Source organism: Patagioenas fasciata, chromosome 26 (assembly GCF_037038585.1).
Source record: "Patagioenas fasciata isolate bPatFas1 chromosome 26, bPatFas1.hap1, whole genome shotgun sequence".
Classification (NCBI taxonomy): domain Eukaryota; kingdom Metazoa; phylum Chordata; class Aves; order Columbiformes; family Columbidae; genus Patagioenas; species Patagioenas fasciata.
The window spans coordinates 2,835,593-2,854,380 of NC_092545.1; the positions used below are offsets into that span (position 1 = coordinate 2,835,593).

The 18,788-nt window shown below is 63.5% G+C and overlaps 2 protein-coding genes and 1 long non-coding RNA gene across 3 annotated transcripts in view; all 3 read left to right on the plus strand.

Moving 5' to 3' along the window:
* Nucleotides 1-947: 947 nt before the first annotated feature.
* Nucleotides 948-4,920, plus strand: NT5DC4 (5'-nucleotidase domain containing 4). Its single transcript, XM_071799343.1, is given in 18 exon segments — nucleotides 948-1,048; nucleotides 1,372-1,445; nucleotides 1,519-1,636; nucleotides 1,715-1,810; nucleotides 1,913-2,004; nucleotides 2,095-2,152; nucleotides 2,247-2,340; nucleotides 2,451-2,504; nucleotides 2,575-2,658; nucleotides 2,766-2,863; nucleotides 2,865-2,967; nucleotides 3,084-3,150; nucleotides 3,218-3,388; nucleotides 3,524-3,575; nucleotides 3,655-3,715; nucleotides 3,809-3,985; nucleotides 4,120-4,221; nucleotides 4,304-4,920. Coding segments are annotated over 18 exon segments (1,617 nt in total). The 5' UTR covers nucleotides 948-983; the 3' UTR covers nucleotides 4,355-4,920.
* A 3,617-nt stretch (nucleotides 4,921-8,537) lies between these two features.
* On the plus strand, nucleotides 8,538-9,621 carry LOC139825648 (uncharacterized). The gene is made up of 2 exons (XR_011735851.1): nucleotides 8,538-8,991; nucleotides 9,104-9,621. It is a non-coding gene; the product is annotated as an uncharacterized lncRNA (long non-coding RNA).
* A 1,904-nt stretch (nucleotides 9,622-11,525) lies between these two features.
* Nucleotides 11,526-18,788, plus strand: part of NUDCD3 (NudC domain containing 3) — a 28,631-nt gene continuing 21,368 nt past the window's right edge. Inside the window, exons 1-2 of the mRNA XM_065856869.2 lie at nucleotides 11,526-11,768; nucleotides 13,803-14,089. Coding sequence (XP_065712941.1) covers nucleotides 11,571-11,768; nucleotides 13,803-14,089 — 485 coding nt within the window. The 5' untranslated portion in view covers nucleotides 11,526-11,570. The remainder of the gene's footprint in view (nucleotides 11,769-13,802; nucleotides 14,090-18,788) is intronic.

Below are 18,788 nucleotides of genomic sequence, written 5' to 3' on the forward strand. Positions count from 1 at the left end.
GGGATGCCTGCGGCTTCTTGGGGGGCTGAGCCATGGCTGGGGGGACAGGGATGGGGACGTGTCCCCTGGGACATGGGATGGGCCTGGTGACACTGCAAGGGGGATATGCCCCGCTAGGATGGGCCCCACGGGCATGGGGACATGTCCCCTGTGGGGTTTGGAGGTGACACTGGGGGATGTGATCCGCCAGGGTGGGCCCTGTGGGGATGGGGACATTTCCCACCGGGCCTGGGCTGCGTCCCGCGGGCTGTGGGTGCCCCCTCCTGTCCCCGTCCCTCTGCTGTGACCTGCAGGGGTGGCCCCTGGCGCTGGACCCCCCCGCCCCTCACCGGGGGGTCGGGGCTGGTCCTTGACCCGGGTTAATGATTCGCCCCCGGGTGCTGCCAGTGGCCCCGCTGGGCAAACAGCGGCCCCGGGGCTCGGGGGCGGGGGGGCTGCTGGTGGGACCGGGGCCGTGGGAGGCGCGTCCGGGGGGAGGGAGCCGCTCCTGGGGGGCACGGCCCCGTTTGGGGGATGCGGGCACCGCGGGGTGGGGCCCGGGGACACTGCCCTGGGGGGCACAGTCCGGGGAGGGAGGGAGCCCCTTTAGGGGGGTGCGCCACCCCACTTGTGGGGGTCTATGGAGGTGCGCTGCCCCGTGGGGGGGTGCACCTTGGGGGGTATTGTTTCGCCCCATTTGGGGGTGCATTGCCCCATGTTGGGGCGCACCCTGGGGGGGGCTTTTGTCTCATTCGGGGGGGAAATCGCCCCATGTCGAAGTGCATCTTGGGGGGGTGTTGCCCCATTTTGGAGGGGACACGTAGCGGGGGGAACCACCGCCTTATTTTGGGGATCCCCACGCCGGGCGCCCCGTCGCGGCTGTTGGGCCCCGGGGGGGGCCGGGCCGGTGCGGGGGGGCCGGTCGGGGCGGGGGGGCCGGTCGGGGCGGTCCCGTGGGGCCCCGTTAAAGCGGCGGCCGGAGGCGGCGGCCGGAGGCGGCAGCGATGGGCAGCGAGGGCGAGCGGGGCCCGGGGGACGCGCGGGCGCTGCGCAGGGACCGTCAGCACCGGTGGGGCCGGGGGCAGGGGGGAACCCGGGGGGGAGGACCTGGGAGGGGCCCCGTGCGGGGCCACTCGGGGGGTGAGGGGCCCTGAGAACGCCCCCCGTGGACGTGCCCCCCCCAGGGTGTTGAGCACCCCCCTGCCTGCCCTGCCCCCCCCAGCTCCATTTCCAGCTCAAAAGCCCGTTTTTCTGCTCCAATAACTCACTGTGGGGCCCCTGGGCCAGGGCGGGTGCGCAGCCCCCCCGGGACAGGGGCCAGGGGGACAGTCCCCATCCCCTCCTTTGTGCCCGAGAGCCCCCCAGCTCACCCCCCACCCCGATCACCCCCAGGATTTTCGTCAACCGGAGCCTGGCGCTGGAGAAGATCAAATGCTTTGGCTTCGACATGGACTACACGCTGGCCAGTGCGTTTCTTCGGGGGGAAACTGAGGCAGGGTGGGGGTGACGGGACCCCCCCAAGCCCTGTTCCCCCCCCAGTGTACAAGTCCCCCGATTACGAGGAGCTGGCGTTCGCTCTGTTGCTGGAGCACCTGGTGTCCATCGGGTACCCCCACGAGATCCTCGCCTACAAGTACGACCCCACCTTCCCCACCCGGTGAGTTGGGTTCTTTTTGGGGGGGGGCGTTACAGGGGTGTGTGTGGGACCCCCCCGCTGACGGGCTGTGGGGCGCAGGGGGTTGGTGTTCGACGCCCTGTTCGGGAACCTGCTGAAGGTGGATTCTCACGGGAACCTGCTGGTCTGCGCCCACGGGTTCCGCTTCCTCAAGGGGTGAGTTTGGGGACCCCCCAACCCCGGGTGGGGACACAGACACCCAGCGTGGGGGGGGAAACACCCTCAGCGTGAGCTGCGGCTCCATCGTTCCCTCCCCAGGGCTGAAATCCTCCACTATTACCCCAACAAGTTCATCCAGCGGGATGACATGAAACGCTTCCACATCCTCAACACCCTCTTCAACCTCACAGGTGAGTAAAATTCCACCCCCTCGGTCTCCTCCATCCCCCCCCCACCCCATTGGGGGTTCTGTCCCCATGTCCCCGCTCGCCCCCCCGCAGAAGCCCACCTCTACGCCTGCCTCGTGGACTTCTTCACCAACTGCTCCCGATACATCAAGTAAGATGGAGATGGGGGGCGGTTGGACCTGGTGGATTTGGGGTGGGGGGATCTTCACCCCCTTCACCCCCCCCAATTTTTCCCCACCCTGCAGCTGCGACACCGGCTACAAGCACGGGAACCTCTTCATGTCCTTCCGCAGCATGTTCCAGGACGTGCGCGAGGCCATGGACAGCGTGCACCTCTCGGTGGGTGCCGTGGGGCCCCCAGTCCGCGTGGGGTGTTTTTCTAGGGGGGGTGATGCTGAGGGTGCTGGGGCTGCCCCCCCCCCCAGCCAGCCCGTCCATCCCTCCCGCAGGGCTGCTTGAAGGAGAAGACGTTGGAGAACCTGGAGAAATACGTGGTGAAGGACGTGAGTGTCCGCAGACCCCACGGCCCCCCCGCGCCCCCCGTGTCCCCCCACGCTGATTTGCCCCCACCAGCCCCGCGTGCCGCTGCTGCTGAGCCGCATGAGGGAGGTGGGGAAGGTCTTTCTGGCCACCAACAGCGACTACAACTACACCGATGTGAGTAGGGGGGCTGTGTCTGTCCCCCCCGGCCCTGGGTTCAGCTCGGCAGGCGGGGGCTCTGCCCTCCCTGGGGACAGCGGCAGTGACACCGGGCGTCCCCGCAGGCCATCATGTCCTACCTGTTTGACTTTGGCGATGGGGACAAGGTGGGTGTGACCCCGCTGGGGGGTGCAGGGTGCCACGGGCACCCCCTCGCTGACCCCCCACCCGCAGCGGCCCTGGCGATCCTACTTCGACCTCATCGTGGTGGACACCCGCAAGCCGCTCTTCTTCGCCGAGGGCACCGTGCTGCGCCAAGTCAACACGGTGGGGACCCCCCCGGCACCGCGGGGGCACCGTTTGGGCACGGGGGGGGACGGATTTGCCGTCGGGTGGGCACAGGTGACAGTAGCCACTGTCCCCGGGGTCCTTTTGTCCCACAGGACACGGGGAAGCTGCGCATCGGGACGTACACGGGGCCGCTCCAGCACTGCGCCGTCTACTCCGGGGGTGAGTGTCTGGCGTGGGGGGGATGTGTCCCCATCCCCACGGTGTCCCTGACGCCTGGATGTCACAGGCTCCTCGGACGTGGTGTGTGACCTGCTGGGCGTGAAGGGCAAAGACATCCTGTACATGGGGGACCACATCTTTGGGGACATCCTCAAGTCCAAGAAGCGGCAGGGCTGGAGAACCTTCCTGGTTGTGCCCGAGCTGGCGCGCGAGCTGCAGGTCTGGACGGAGAAGAGCGGTGAGCAGCGGTGACAGGGACCCTCCTGGATGGGGACACAGCCCAGCCCAGCTGGGGGGTGTCCCGGAGCCCCCTGTCCCCCTCTGTGACCGTCCCATCCACCGGGACGTGCTCCGACGCCCCGTGTCCTTGCAGAGCTGTTTGAAGAGCTGCGCAGCCTGGACCTCTTCTTGGCGGAGCTGTACCAGTAAGTGGCACCGGTGGGGGCTACAGACACCAATGGGGGACCCTCCAGGTGACCCCCAGCCGTGTCCCCCCCTCTCCAGGCACTTGGACAGCGGCAGCAGCGAGCGCCCGGACATCAGCTCCATCAAGCGTCGGATCCAGGTGACGCTCGGGGACACAAAGCTCAACCCCCCACATCCCCGCCATGGGGAGGGGGGACATGGGGTGTCCTGAGCGTCCCCGCTGTCCCCACAGAAGGTCACCCACGAGATGGACATGTGCTACGGGAAGATGGGCAGCCTGTTCCGCTGCGGCTCGCGCCAGACGCTGTTCGCCAGCCAGCTGATGCGCTACGCCGACCTCTACGCCGCCTCCTTCCTCAACTTCCTCTACTACCCCTTCAGCTACCTCTTCCGCGCATCCCCCGTCCTGGTAACGCTGCTCCCGGCCCCCCCTTGCTTGCCCGCCGTGCCTCAGTTTCCCTCCCTGCGTGAGGCAGCGGATGGAGGCGCTCGGTGGGCACCCAAGGGCGCCGTCCCCTCTGCCACGGCCCTGTCCCCCCGCAGATGGCACACGAGTTGGCAGTGGAGCACAGCCACCTGGACACCGGGGACGGGGGCACGGCCCTGGCACCCTGGCTGGCCCAGCACGGCCACCCCGACCAGCAGGTGGGTGACAGGGGACAGAGGGTTCCCAGCACCACGATGCCGGGGGATCCTGTGCCCACTGAGCCCCCCGTCTCCGTCTCAGATTGCTGGGGAGGACTCCAACGGGGAGGAGGAGGATGATGGAGAAGCCTGAGCCCACCCCAGCGCCAACAAGGGCGTTCGGTGGCCCCTGGGCCACTGGCACTGCCACCACCTCCAGTGGCCGCAGGATGGGTGGTGGCCCTGGCTGTGCCACACGTCTCCCCATGCGGTGCCAGGAGAGGGTCCCCCCAGAGCCCCTGGTCTGGTCAGCACCCCCAGTTTCACCCATGACCCCCCAAGGCGATGCTGGGAGCCCAGTTTGCCCGGCCGGTGGTCCCAGCAGCTCCTGCCCCAACCGCATCCGAGCTCTGGGGGCAGCCGCTGCTCCCCAAAAATCCCTTTTACCCTCTTCCATTTTCTATTTATGAAAGATACTCCAACTCCTGGCACCGCAGAGATGTAAAATTAGCTGTTTATAAAGGAAAACGGCTTTGTCCCTGAGCCTGGGAGGCAAAGGGCAGTTCCCAAATCCTGGGCCACCCTGACCGCCCGGCTCTGCCAACCACCAGGAGGAGGGGACCAGGGCCACCACGGTCCCCAGAGCGGGGCCAGGACACCCAGCTCCTGCTCGGAGAGGTGTCCCGGCGTGGAGGGTTCTCAATAAAGATGCTGAGCCCAGCGCTGCTGGTGGCTGTGTCAGGAGGTGGAAATCACAGCATCCTGGGATGGTCGGGGTTGGAAGGGATGTCTGGACATCATCCGGCTAACACTGGGTCACCAGAGCAGGTCGCGCAGGATCTCAGGTGGGTTTTGAGTGTTTTCTGAGATGTGGGCCCCGGAATGCTCTGGGCAGCCCGTCCCAGGGCTGTGGCACCGCAGAGGGAAGAAGTTTCTCCTCATATTGAGGTGGATCCTCCTGTGTTTCAGTCTGTGCCCGTTGCCCCTCATCTGGTTGCTGAAAAGAGTCTGGTCCTTCCTCTTGAGATATTTACATCATCAATAAGCTCCCTCTCAGCCTTCGCTTCTCCAGGCTGAGCAGCCCCAGCTCTCTCAGCCTTTCCTGGTGCTCCAGACCCCTCGGCCCCTTTGTGTCCCCACGGGACTCTCCCCAGTCATTCTTTGTCCTTCTTGAGCTGGGGAGCCCAGCACTGGACCCAGTTCTGCAGCCGTGGCCTCACGGGGCAGAGCGGAGGGGGAACACGAACCCCTGACCTGCTGCTCACGCTTGTCCTCGTGCCCCAGGTACCATCGGCCTCAGCCACACGGGCAACGGGAGCAGAGGAAACGGCCTCAAGTTGCCCAGGGGAGGTTGAGGTTGGATTTAGGAACAGTTTCTTCCCCAAAGGGCTGTGGGGCATTGGAACAGGCTGCCCAGGGCAGTGCTGGAGTCACCATCCCTGGAGGGCTGGACAGACGGACGTGAGGTTCTCAGGACACGGGGCGGTGCCGGGGGTGGGTTATGGGTGCACTCCATGAGTTGTCTCTTCCACCCAAAGTGATTCTGTGATTCTACAGTTTTATGGTGGCAGGGCGCTACAAGGCAGCGACACATTCCGTCTTGGCCCTGGCTGTAGACCCAGCCCCTCCGCAGGAACACACCCGCACGCTCTGGAGGTGCGGTTCGGGTGTCACCGGCAGAGCCCCGGGTCCGTCTGGCGACGGGGCCGCCATCCGCGCAGCACCCAGCCCCCAGCCGGCAGGGGGCGCTGCGGGGCCGCAGAGGTCGCTCAACGCGCGGCGCCGCCCGGCGTAGTGCGCATGCGCGGAGCCCGCGGCATGCTGGGAGCTGTAGTCCGCCCCGCGCCGGGCCTGGCGGCCGCGTCTCCATGGCAACGCAGGCCCCGCCGCCCCCGTGGGCCCCATCAGATCCCTGCCCCTTCGCGGGGCGCAGAGAGCTCATGGTGCCACACACACCGGGCACACACCCGCCTCCCCCACCGGGAAGGGCGGCACGGCACAGGGTGAGTGCTCAGAACCACCCGCTGCGGGACGAGAGCCCTCTCAGAACCGACAGGCTGAGAGATGGCGGGTCAGGAGTGGGGCAGCTCCAGAAGGACAGGGAACTGCTGGAGAGTCCAGCGCAGCCACCAAGATGCTGAAGGGAGTGGAGCATCTCCCGTGTGAGGAAAGGCTGAGGGAGCTGGGGCTCTGGAGCTGGAGAAGAGGAGACTGAGGGGGGACTCATTCATGTTCACAGATATCTAAAGGGGCAGTGTCAGGAGGATGGAGCCAGGCTCTTCTTGGTGACAACCAGCGACAGGACAAGGGGCAATGGGTGCAAACTGGAACACAGGAGGTTCCGCTTAAATTTGAGAAGAAACTTGTTCCTGGTGAGGGTGTCAGAGCCTGGCCCAGGCTGCCCAGGGAGGCTGTGGAGTCTCCTTCTCTGCAGACATTCAAACCCGCCTGGACACCTTCCTGTGGAACCTCAGCTGGGTGTTCCTGCTCCATGGGGGATTGCACTGGATGAGCTTTCCAGGTCCCTTCAACCCCTGACATTCTGGGATTCTGTGACCGACTGCAGGAGGAACCGCCGGGATGGCTCTGGTTCACGTCACCTGCACCACTCCAGAGGTGGTTCCTCCTCCCGCCGGGGGCCAGCGGGACCCCCAGGCCTCCCCACAGCCTGTCCATGGGCTCCAGCGCCATCACCACCGGCTGTGCTGGGGCCTTCAGCCTTAACGCTGCCGCCGTGCCGCTCTGCCCTCCATGGACCACTCCCAGTTGTCCCCGGTCTCTTCTCTGCCCCATCTCTGACTCTTCGCTATGACACAGGGCGAGATCTCACACCCATCCCGCTCTCCGATGGCCTCTACAAGCAGGGATTTCAGTTTTCTGTCTGCATCGACAAGTCCTTTTGCTTTCGCCCTCCTGCACGGAGCTCCCGCCATTGCTGGTAACACACCGAAGAGACAGAGCAGAGTTTGGGCTCCATCAGATACCCTCGTGTCTCTGCGAGCACGAGTTGGGCACCAGCCTCTGCAGCAGGAGGGGCTTGTGCAGCAGAACCGCGTCCCCTGCTCCTTGTCTTCTCCACCATGCTCGGGACTGGGTCCTTGGCACCATGCGAAATCATTGTCTCCTGCAGAACCCCCGGGTGACAATGACTTGTCTGATGGTCACATTGGTGGGCTTGGGGCTGCTGGGGACTTTGCAGCTGGGACAGAGTGTGGCGGAAGGAGATGGGGATGTGGGGACACGAGCGGTACAGCCAGTGGCCGCTGGCCCTGGATGCCTGGGGACAGTTCAACGTCTGCATTGCCTGGAACGGGCAGAGGTTGAAAACGCAGCTCCGCTCCTGGCTGCAAGACTGTCCCAGTCCCACCCCAGTCCCGTCCCAGTCCCATCCCAGTCCCGTCCCAGTCCCATCCCAGTCCCATCCCAGTCCCACCCCAGTCCCATCCCAGTCCCACCCCAGTCCCATCCCAGTCCCGTCCCAGTCCCATCCCAGTCCCGTCCCAGTCCTGTCCCAGTTCCGTCCCAGTCCTGTCCCATTTCCATCCCAGTCCCATCCCAGTCCCGTCCCAGTCCCGTCCCAGTCCTGTCCCAGTCCTGTCCCAGTTCCATCCCAGTCCCGTCCCAGTCCCATCTCAGTCCCACCCCAATCCCAACCCAATCCCATCCCAGTCCTGTCCCAGTCCCATCCCAATCCCAACCCAATCCCATCCCAGTCCCGTCCCAGTCCCACCCCAGTCCCGTCCCAGTCCCATCCCAGTCCCGTCCCAGTCCCATCCCAGTCCCGTCCCAGTCCCATCCCAGTCCCGTCCCAGTCCCACCCCAGTCCCGTCCCAGTCCCATCCCAGTCCCGTCCCAGTCCCATCCCAGTCCCGTCCCAGTCCCACCCCAGTCCCATCCCAGTCCCACCCCAGTCCCATCCCAGTCCCGTCCCAGTCCTGTCCCAGTTCCGTCCCAGTCCTGTCCCATTTCCATCCCAGTCCCATCCCAGTCCCGTCCCAGTCCCGTCCCAGTCCTGTCCCAGTCCTGTCCCAGTTCCATCCCAGTCCCGTCCCAGTCCCATCTCAGTCCCACCCCAATCCCAACCCAATCCCATCCCAGTCCTGTCCCAGTCCCATCCCAATCCCAACCCAATCCCATCCCAGTCCCGTCCCAGTCCCATCTCAGTCCCATCCCAATCCCATCCCAGTCCCGTCCCAGTCCCGTCCCAGTCCCACCCCAGTTCCATCCCAGTCCCGTCCCAGTCCCATCTCAGTCCCACCCCCATCCCAACCCAATCCCATCCCAGTCCCGTCTCAGTCCCACCCCAGTCCCATCCCAGGCCCACCCCAGTCCCACCCCAGTCCCATCCCAGTCCTGTCCCAGTCCCGTCCCAGTCCCATCCCAATCCCAACCCAGTCCCATCCCAGTCCCGTCCCAGTCCCATCCCAGTCCCATCCCAATCCCAACCCAGTCCCATCCCAGTCCCGTCCCAGTCCCATCCCAGTCCCATCCCAATCCCAACCCAATCCCATTCCAGTCCCATCCCAGTCCTGTCCCAGTCCCATCTCAGTCCCATCCCAATCCCAACCCAATCCCATCCCAGTCCTGTCCCAGTCCCGTCCCAATCCCATCCCAGTCCCATCCCAATCCCATCCCAGTCCCATCCCAGTCCCACCCCAGTCCCATCCCAGCCCTGTCCCAGTCCTTCAGGCAGCTCTGTGCTGAGGACACGGACCTGTGGAGGAGAGAGGAACGTGCCCTCCAGCCAGCGCAGCCAGTACAAGAGACAAACGGGATGAAGCAGGAGCTGCGGTCAGTTCTCGCAGTCCAAGGAGCAGCCAGACCAGGGCAGGAGGGTCCCTGCCCACCCCCCACTCCCTCCCTCGCCACTCTTGGGTGATTTGGGGTTATTTTGCTGTGGCAGGGAGGCAAAGCTGGGCTCTGGAGCTGAGCACAGTGGGACGCCAGGAAGGGCCTGATTGTCCTGAGGCTCTGAAGGGCTTTGCCAGAGCCCTGTCCCCGCAGGAGGGGACGCTGCTCATGTTCCAGTTGAAGGCATTGCAGCCCTTGTTGTCACCTGTGTGTCCCCCTCCTGCTCCCCAAGTCCTTGTCCCAGGGGTTCTGTGCTGCTTCCTGTGTGGGGTTGTGTCCGTGAGTCCTGCTGGGAGCCATCTGTCCTTGTCCACCCACCAAAGCGCTGCTTCCCCTGGGGAAGGGGACAGGGGACCCTCCACCATTGCCTGCGATGTTGACTTGGCTCGGTGCCCTTTGGGGCTCACGGGCTCTGATTTGGGGCTCAGCAGGGCTTTTGCAGCTCTTGGGGCCATTTTCCAGTGCCCCCCATGCTCCCTCCCCCCACACAGACACCGAGTGGTTCTGGAGAAATGGCTTTTAATGGAAAAGAGAAAAAAAAATATATATATTCTCCCCCGCTGTCCCTCATGCTGGCTGCCAGAGCCCTGCGCTTGCTGGGTGGGTTTGGCCGGGTCCTCCTCTGCTTCCCCCCCCACTTTTGATTGTCCCCCTGGCAGGCTGGGACATGCCACCCTGAGGTGGTGGCAGGTCCCTCCCTGCGTCCCACCGCGGCTCCTGCGCTCAGGACCGTGTCGGTGGTCTGTGGGATGAGTTGGGGGTGAGCGGCTCCATGGGCAGGGAGAATGAGCTGACGTGGTCGGGGTTGGCTCTGCCACTGCCACCAGGGTCCCCGGGCTTGGGGACACTGCTGGGACCATCCTGGGTCCAGGGAGCGATCCTGAAGCATCTGCTTCAGCAGGGGAAGGTGGCCTGAGGGTCCTCAGCGGCTTGGGTGTGTGAGGCAGCACAGTGGCTTGGAGGGATGTCACTGCCCGGGGGGACATCACTGCCCCAGGGACATCACTGCCCAGGGGGACATCACTGCCCCGGGGACTGTCCCCACAGGGGTGTCTGTGTTGTGAAGGCTCAGCCTTGCAAACTGTCCCTCCAGGTGCTGGGGACGCACAGGGACAGCCCCAGGGTACTGGGGACACCGCTCTCCCCTGAGGGCTGTAGGGTGTCAAGTGTTGCGGTTGGTGCTGGGGGTCCCAGGGGCTGCCCAGGCCAGGGGGTTCCCCCCCAAAGCCCCCCAGGATCCCACAGGGCAGCACCCGCAGAGAAGCGGCACCATGGCCGAGTGTGGGGGTGGCTGGTGGCAGCGGGTTGGTGTTTGTCCCCTGGATGTGGAAGCTGCGGGGATCAAAGCAGCAGCCGCACGGAGGCCTCTGCAGCCCTGCGTGGGCAGGTGGGAGCCGTGCTGGGTGGGGGGGCCCACCAGGGACACCCCCCGAGCCGTTCTGCATTGCTGACGGTCCCTGGTTCTGTGCCGGGCACAAGGGGATGAGCTGCTGTGCTGGGGGACGGGGCTGCACAGCGGAAGGAGACTCGCTTGTAGGAGCTGAAATAGGAGAGATGGCCCCAAGCATTGGGGAAATTCTCTGGAAATCGGATTTAGTGGGCACGCGTCCCCCAGGTGAGGGCTTGTTGAACCCCCCGTGTCTTATCTGCTGGAGAGACCGGCGTGCTGGGGGAGCCAGAACAGCTGTTCCTGTGGCTGCATCTCTGCTGTGCTGTTGGGCAGCAACACCGTGAGCGATCAGCCTGGGGCTGCTGCTGCTGCTGCTTGCCCATCACCTCTTTAACAAAGCCACATCCAGAACGGCCAAAGCATCATCTGCAGCTCTGTGGGCTGGTGGGGGGAACGACAAAGGAGCGATGAGATTTTGGGGAGTCTCACGGCGCTGGGATGCGGCCCCCGACTCACTGCGGTGTCAAAATGCTGCGGCCAGGGGGGTCGGGCTCTGCTCCCCAGGAACAAGCGCCAGGAGCAGAGGAAACGGCCTCAAGTTGCCCAGGGGAGGTTGAGGTTGGATGTGGGAACAGTTTCTTCCCCAAAGGGCTGTGGGGCATTGGAACAGGCTGCCCAGGGCAGTGCTGGAGTCACCATCCCTGGAGGGCTGGACAGACGGACATGAGGTTCTCAGGACACGGGGCAGTGCCGGGGGTGGGTTATGGGTGGATTTGATGATTTTAAAGGTCTTTACCAACCAAACTGATTCTCCATCCAGGGCCTCGGGCGGGGACAGGGGGCACGGCCGTGTCACACACACCAGAAAAATTCCCATTTCCCGCCACGACCACCATGGGGCACTTCGAAAAAAGCTCCAACCTCCCCCAGAGTCTCCGCCCTGCCAAAAGCCACCGGCCACACGCGTGTCCGCCTGGTACCGCCGGGACCCCGAGACACCCGGGAGGACGCGGCCCCGCTGACACCGGGTCGGGCCCGCCCTGGCGGCCGGAACGCGGCGGTGCGGGGCGACTTCCGGGCGGGCCCGGAAGCGGAAGCGCGGTTGCCGTGACAGCGGGTCCGAGCCGCCATGGAGGCCGCGGCCGCGCTCACCGATATGTACGACCAGGCGCTGCTGGGGATCCTGCAGCACGTCGGGAACGTGGAGGAGTTTCTCCGCATCCTCTTCGGCTTCCTCTACCGCAAGACCGATTTCTACCGCCTCCTCCTGCGGCCCGGGGACCGCCTGGGCTTCCCACCCGGCGCGGCGCAGGCCATGGCGCTGCAGGTACCGCTCGGGGGCTCCCGGGGCCGCGGGGCCCGCCGCGCTGTGCCGGTTGTCATGCGGGAGGCGCCGGTGTTGTCGCTCGGTCGTACCGGTGTTTGTCCCCTCCGTGTCCCCGGGGCTGGCGGGTGTTTGGCAGTGGGACGGCCCGTTCTGGCAGCCGGGGGAGAACCGGGGAGAGCGGGAACGAGAGGCGGTAACCGGCCCTGCCCGGGGGTGTCACCCGGGGACAGACAGGGGCTGGGGCTCCGGGGAGACTGCAGAGGGGAACCGCGGCTGGGGGAGCTGGTTTGGGGTCACTTCAGTCACGGGTGAGGTGACAGAAGCCCCAGCGTGTCACTGGGTGCTCTGTGACTCAGCGCTGTCACTCAGCTTTGTTAGCAGGGTGGAAACAAGCTCATAAAAGTGGGGGTAAGGCTGGATTTGGGGTGTTGATCAGCCCAGAGCGGGGGAGTTTCCCTGGCTGGCTGGGGTCACACAGGTTGGCAGGAGATCCCTGTCGCTGGGGTGGTCTGTGGCACCAGGGGGTTCCTTGTCACCCCCTGTGTCCCAGGGTTCACCCCCGTGGCGGGGGGCACTGGGCTCTGCAGGCAAGCGGGGAGCTGGGGGATCTCAGGCTGCTGAGGGGGGAACACGGAGCCCAAACCACTCAGCCTTGGGGCAGTGATGGTGACAAACGTGTCCCTGCTGGGGACCATTTTGGGCCTGGGCATAAGGAGGGGGGGACAGCACTGTGGCCACAGCGTTCGTTCCCCAGAAAGGTGTTGGCCAGGGCGGCCTCAGAGCTGCAGCCGCAGGGCCCTGGAGTGCGGGGGCTCTTTGGAAGGGACTTGTCCCACATCCTGGCTTGGCCACAGCCAGGGGGTGACATGGGTTTGAGGTGCTGATCTGTGCGGAGCTCGGGCTGTGGTTGCGGAGAAGGAGCCAGGAGCGGGCACCGCGGCTTCACACAGGGTAGAAGCGAGTGCAGAGAAAGAGGCAAACGGAACTGGGGGCACAGTGCCCGGCACTCTCCTCTCCCGTATCCTTGTCCCATGGGCCGGTCCCCATGTGGGGAGAAAGCCCACTGTGAGGAGCACAAGCACACAGCGCGATAGAGCCGCTCCTGTTACACCTCCCGTGTGCAGGGGAAGGCTCGACCGAGCGGCACCATAGGCTTGTGCGTGGATCAGGGTCACTACCCCACTGAAAGCACCAAAACTGGCTCCGAAATCTTCCCGGGAAGCACGGGAGGGCTGCGTTCTGCACTCGTTCCCTTTCCAGGGCGTGTTTATGGTGACAAAGGACCTGGTGGTTGGGTGAGAGAAGCTTCAGCTCCTTTGAGGAGCAGGCGCAGGTCCCGGCTGCTTCCCTCACTTTGGGGTTTAACTTTTCACCCCGGGCTGTGCCAGAGGGACACGGCAGGCAGCAAACCACAGGCTGGGCCTACATCTCACCCCCCGCACCTCAGCGAGCAGGGAGGGATGGTTTTCCTCTGAGCACATGTGTTTTGTTGACCTGAACCACTCAATTCTGGCTCAAAACCCGCCGTGAGGTGACTCTGCTCCTTCTCCCGTGCTGGCCGAGAGAGCTCGGAGTCCGTTTGGGTCAGTGAGCCGTCCTGCAGCTTCTCCTGGGGCAGCTCGTCCTGTTTGGGCTGAGCTTTGGGATCACATATGGCCCCTTGGTGCTGGGACAGGTGGCTGGGGGGGCCATGACGCCCTCCAAGTCCCTTCCCAGCCAGGAGTCAGAGCTCATTGCTTTTCCATGGAACCTTTTTCCCAGCGGCAGAGGGATTTCAATGATTGTGAAGCGGCTCCCAAGAACTCAGGCTTCCTTCTGAGGAGTGTTTAACATGGCCGTGTGAGTTTTAAAACAGTCAACGGCTGGTTTTGTTGGCGATTGAAGCAACTCAGGGTCGGGAATTGAGAACGTGTGGTGTCCAGAGAGTGGGGAGACAGTCACAACTGCCCCAACAGTGCGATGTTTGTCCTCTCCTTCTCCCCCAGTTTTCCTTGGCAGCTCGACTACCCGCTCGCTTCACTTTTTCTCTTTCAGGCCTTCAAAGTGTTTGAGCGAATGGCCCGGCAGGATGACGAAAAGCGGCGCCGAGAGCTGGAAGCCAAGCTGAGGAAGAAGGAGGAGGAGGAGGAAGCCGCTGTGGCGGTGCAGCTGTCCCCCGCGGTGCAGGAGGTGGAGGTGGAGACGTCAGCAGAGCCTGTGCTGCCACCTGATGTCGCGGGGACGCCGGAGTCGGTGACTGTACCCCAGGACACAGCCCCCAGCCCTGTGGAGCCCCCCGGGGCCGCTGCCCCGGCAGAACCGCAGCCGGCAGCGCTGCCCACGTAAGGCTCTCCGTTTGTTTCGTGTTTCTGGTGAGGGGGGAGGCAAAACCACGGGGGTGGCAGTTGCTGTCCTGCTCTACAGCCCTTTTTGGGAGGGATGGTTCTTTCCTGCGGGCACTCAGTCCTGTGGGAGGCCATGAGGTTTTCTGGCATCATGTGGGAGGGGAGGGGGTTGTTCTAGAGGGACTTTGGTGGCTCCCCCTCTGCTCTGAGTGGGGAAGGTGGAATGTCCCCGTGCCCAGCCCTACAGGGCCGGGCTGATGGTCACCCCAGCACCATCCTGTGACCCTTTTGTCACAGAAATTCAGCGTCGGACCCTCCTGCTGTGCTTTGACATCCTGGCAGCCAGGCAGGAGCTCGCACCGGGAGCTGCGGTGCCTGCGGGTGGCATGGGCAGGCCTGACCACGGTGTCAGACAGGGATGCCAAAAAATGGTCTGGAGACATTTGGAGGCCCCTGGACCAGCCCTGTGCTCTGAGCAGGGGCAGCTTTGAAGATCAATCAAGCACTGGAGAGATTTTTATCTTTAGCTCTGTTCTTTAACCAGACTTTCAAGGGGGGTGAAACAGCCTTGATTTGTACAAAAAATGTCCCTGTATCAAGGTCCTTCTAGCGTATCTGTGACTCTTCCAGCCCGGCTCCGTCACAGAGCAGCGGGAGCTCCAGCGGTCTTTATGAACCATTTACATGAGTGCAAGGGCCTGTGCAGGTTCTGCTCGTCCTTCCCTGATGTCACCTTGTCCCTGAGCTGACACAGAGTTGTCTCCCTGTCCCCTGGGGCCTCACACACCCCTACATTTCGAGCTCCCATGTCTCCTTGCTGCCCAAGTCGGTGCTTTATCTCACCTCCCCTGGGCCAGGTTTACACACATCAGTGGGGAGAGCGAGCGGCCAGGAGAGCCCCAAGTCCCAGCAGAACCATGGTGGCCGATGCTCTCGAGGGGTAGAGAGGTTATCTGGGGACTGTCAGCCCTTGGTGTGTGGAAGGGGAACCAAAATCTTGGGGACAGTGGGACAATAAGTGGCAGGAGTGGGAGCCTGGAGCTGAGGGCACGGCTGCGGCAGCTCTGGGATGGACGGGGAAGGTGCCGGCTGCGCCCGGGGAAAATGCCAACCGAGTAACTCGATCCAATGGGGAGGAGGAGGAGAAGGACTCGTGCTTAAATCCACCGCTCTGACACACATCCCATGGGATAAAAATAAGCCAGAAGCCAAAAATGAACTCACCTGAACAGCCACGTTCTGCTTGCCTGTGCCGGAGCGGTCCTGCGAGAGAGCGATTGTCCCGGGGCTGGCGGTCTGACGCCTCTCCCGGCACAAAATGAACGAGCGGAAAACGGCTCTGATGGAGGTGACAGGTCTGTCCGGCCGGGCTGCGTGGCCACGGCGCGGATGTGTGTGTTTGCATCCCGACTTTATCCCAAAAGGAAAAGAGGGGGGGAGACAGGACGCCGTGAGCTGGCAAAGCCTGGCCGCTGCGTCCCCTTGCGCTCCACGGCCGTCGCGTTCTGCCCCGTGAAACTTGGTGTTTATCTGCCTGAAAACAGATGCAGGGCTGTGGGAAGGAATCCGTAGGGATTAGGAGGGGAGCCGAGGACGATGCGGGGCAGGACGTGTCTGATAGGGACAGTTTCTGCCACAGGTGGGGAAAAATGGTCTCGCGCGCTCGGCCAGGTTCACAGCGCAGGTCTGTCCTCGGGTGCTGTTTTGTGGCCGTGGCGTGGAGCACTAAGCCCGGTGTGGCAGCTCTCCCGCTGTGAAAAGAAGGTGCCAGCAGCCAAATACAGGTGCCCTGGTGGCTTCTCCCGTTCCTCATCCTGCCCACGCCTGCTCCGGCTGCCCCAAACGTGGTGGTGGGTGATACAGCAGCGTCCTGGCTTGTGTCACCAGCAGTGTGGCCAGCAGGCCCAGGGCAGCGACCGAACCTGTGCTGGGACCTGGGGAGAAAAAACCTCGAATCCTGGGGGCAGTTCTGGGCCCCTCAGCTCAGGGCTCAAAATGACAGCACCAAAATCACCTCAGAACACACAATGGCGGCCCCAGGGGTGGCGGGATCACCTCATGAAAGCCCTTGAGATGCTGGAGTGAGTTGAGAGAAGGGAACGGAGCTGGTGAGGGGCTGGAGCACAAGTGTGATGGGAGCGGCTGAGGGAGCTGGGGGTTCAGCTGGAGAACAGGAGCTGATGGGAGACCTTCTGATCTCTGAACTGCCCGAAAGGAGCTTGGAGCCAGGGGGGTCGGGCTCTGCTCCCCAGGAACAAGCGCCAGGAGCAGAGGAAACGGCCTCAAGTTGCGCCAGGGGAGGTTGAGGTTGGATCTGGGAACAATTTGTTCCCCAAAGGGCTGTGGGGCATTGGAACAGGCTGCCCAGGGCAGTGCTGGAGTCACCATCCCTGGAGGGCTGGACAGACGGACATGAGGTTCTCAGGACACGGGGCAGTGCCGGGGGTGGGGGAAATGAGTCGACTCAATGATTTTGAGCATCTCTTCCAACCAAAATGACTCTGTGATACCATGCGCAGGAGGACCCAGCCAGGGAGGTTTTGCGACGTGGTTCTTTCCAGGCCAGAACAAGGTGTCTGCGAACTCTTAAGTAGGGCAGGAGCAGCCAACAGGTTTGTCAAAGGGCTGTAGTTGGTTTTGGTACCTCTGGGGGGCACTGGAACCCCCGACAAGCAGCCGAGACCAGGAGCTGGGTGTCCTGGGCACCCCCGACAGCCTATTAATAATTTAACCGTCTGCTTAATTCTGCACAGCCCCTTCCGAGCAAAACCCAGAGCCACCAGCCTGGTTCCGAGGGGCGCATGAATAATGAGCGACTCCAGCAGCAAGAATGCAGAAAAGAGCTTAAAATGAAAATATTTTCCATCTCCTTTCCCCCACCCCCGCCACAGAAACCGCTGCCGCCGAAATCTATATAAAAACTTGCTCATTCTGTCAACCTGACTGCTCGGTGAATGTAGGGCAGGTACCATCCCAGATCTGCCAGCTCCCATCAGAGCCTCGCCGTGCGTTCGGGAGCATCGCGCCAAGCGTGGCGAGACAGCGGCAGCGTTTTTGGGGTCGATCTCGAAGGGGAGAACAGAACCAAGGCAGATTTGTGGGTGCAGATGGATGCCCGAGGGCAAGGAGGTTCCTTGTTGTCCCTGAAGCCCGTGAAATGCAGGTGGCGCAGTTCCTTTTGCCCCGTGAGCACTGCGGTGACTTTGGGGTGACCCATGCGTCAAGAGGGGGACCCCAGCTCTCTCCTTTGTGCCACAGACAAAACCGGCTCCTCAGCCCAGCTTGAGGTCGCCCTGGCTGTCCTCACCTCTTGCGGGGAGCATGTCCCCCTCGTGTCCCCCTCGTGTCCCCCACCACAGGGCTGCTGATCCCAGGAGGTGTGCGCAGGCTCCGGCTCTTCCCCGCTCTGGTCCCCAAAATTGTCCTCACCTGAGCTCAGCTCCTAATTTTGAACACCCCCGCCGCCCAGCACCCTCCCCCTCCCCCAGCCTGGATCTCGTCCTGCATAGATTTGCTCTGCAGCATTTAAAATAGAGCCCAGCAGCCCACGTGTGGCACCGGCAGCCCGGCCTGTGCGCTCGGCTTGCGCTTTATGACTCTGCTGCTGCCTCCACTCTGCTCCTCTCTTCCTCCCAGTGTGAAGTGGGGGGAACGCTCTTCTCCTCCTGTTCCATGAGCCCCATCCTTGGGGTTCCTCTGCGGGCAAGAGGTGGTGGCAGCAGGTTGGTGGTGGCAGCTCTGGAAGTCTGTGTGTGGTGGTGAAGGTCCCACCTTCGGATGTTTCACCATCCAGCCCTTGTGTCTCTCCAGGAGTGCTCAGGACGGGGCTGTTTGGGGTGCTCTGGTAGAGGTCATCTCAGATCTTGGGATAATGATCCGCTGGGAAGAGCAGTTTGTCCACCCGGGAGGGCTCCTAGAGAAGCATCTTTGGGAGCAGATTGATAGTGAAGGATTTACCCAGAACGTGGTGGTGGGTCCCTCATGCCAAGAAAGCCCTTGAGGTGCTGGAGCGAGTTGAGAGAAGGGAACGGAGCTGGTGAGGGGCTGGAGCACAAGTGTGATGGGAGCGGCTGAGGGAGCTGGGGGTTCAGCTGGAGAACAGGAGCTGAGGGGAGACCTTCTGATCTCTGAACTGCCTGAAAGGAGCTTGGAGCCAGGGGGGTCGGGCTCTGCTCCCCAGGAACAAGCGCCAGGAGCAGAGGAAACGGCCTCAAGTTGCGCCAGGGGAGGTTGAGGTTGGATCTGGGAACAATTTGTTCCCCAAAGGGCTGTGGGGCATTGGAACAGGCTGCCCAGGGCAGTGCTGGAGTCACCATCCCTGGAGGGCTGGACAGACGGACATGAGGTTCTCAGGACATGGGGCAGTGCCAGGGGTGGGTTATGGGTGGACTCTGATCTTGAGGGGCTTTTCCAACCAAAATGATTCTGATTCTCTGGTTCTTCCCACGCAGAGAGGGGAGAGGAGGCTGGAGGGGGGGACTGTGGTGAGGAGGGGGCTGTTGGTGGCTGCACTGCTGCCCGATCAGGCCTCAAAGCAGACCCTGCTTGTCTTTTGCCGTGAGTGACCAGGGGGAGATGCTCCCGGTGCGGTTGTACCAGGGAAGGGAACACACAGGCAGCAGCGTTGCCCGTGCCATCCTGTCCCCGTCCCGGTGCTCTCTGCTCCAGCACCAGCCGCTCCCCACTTTGCTGTCCC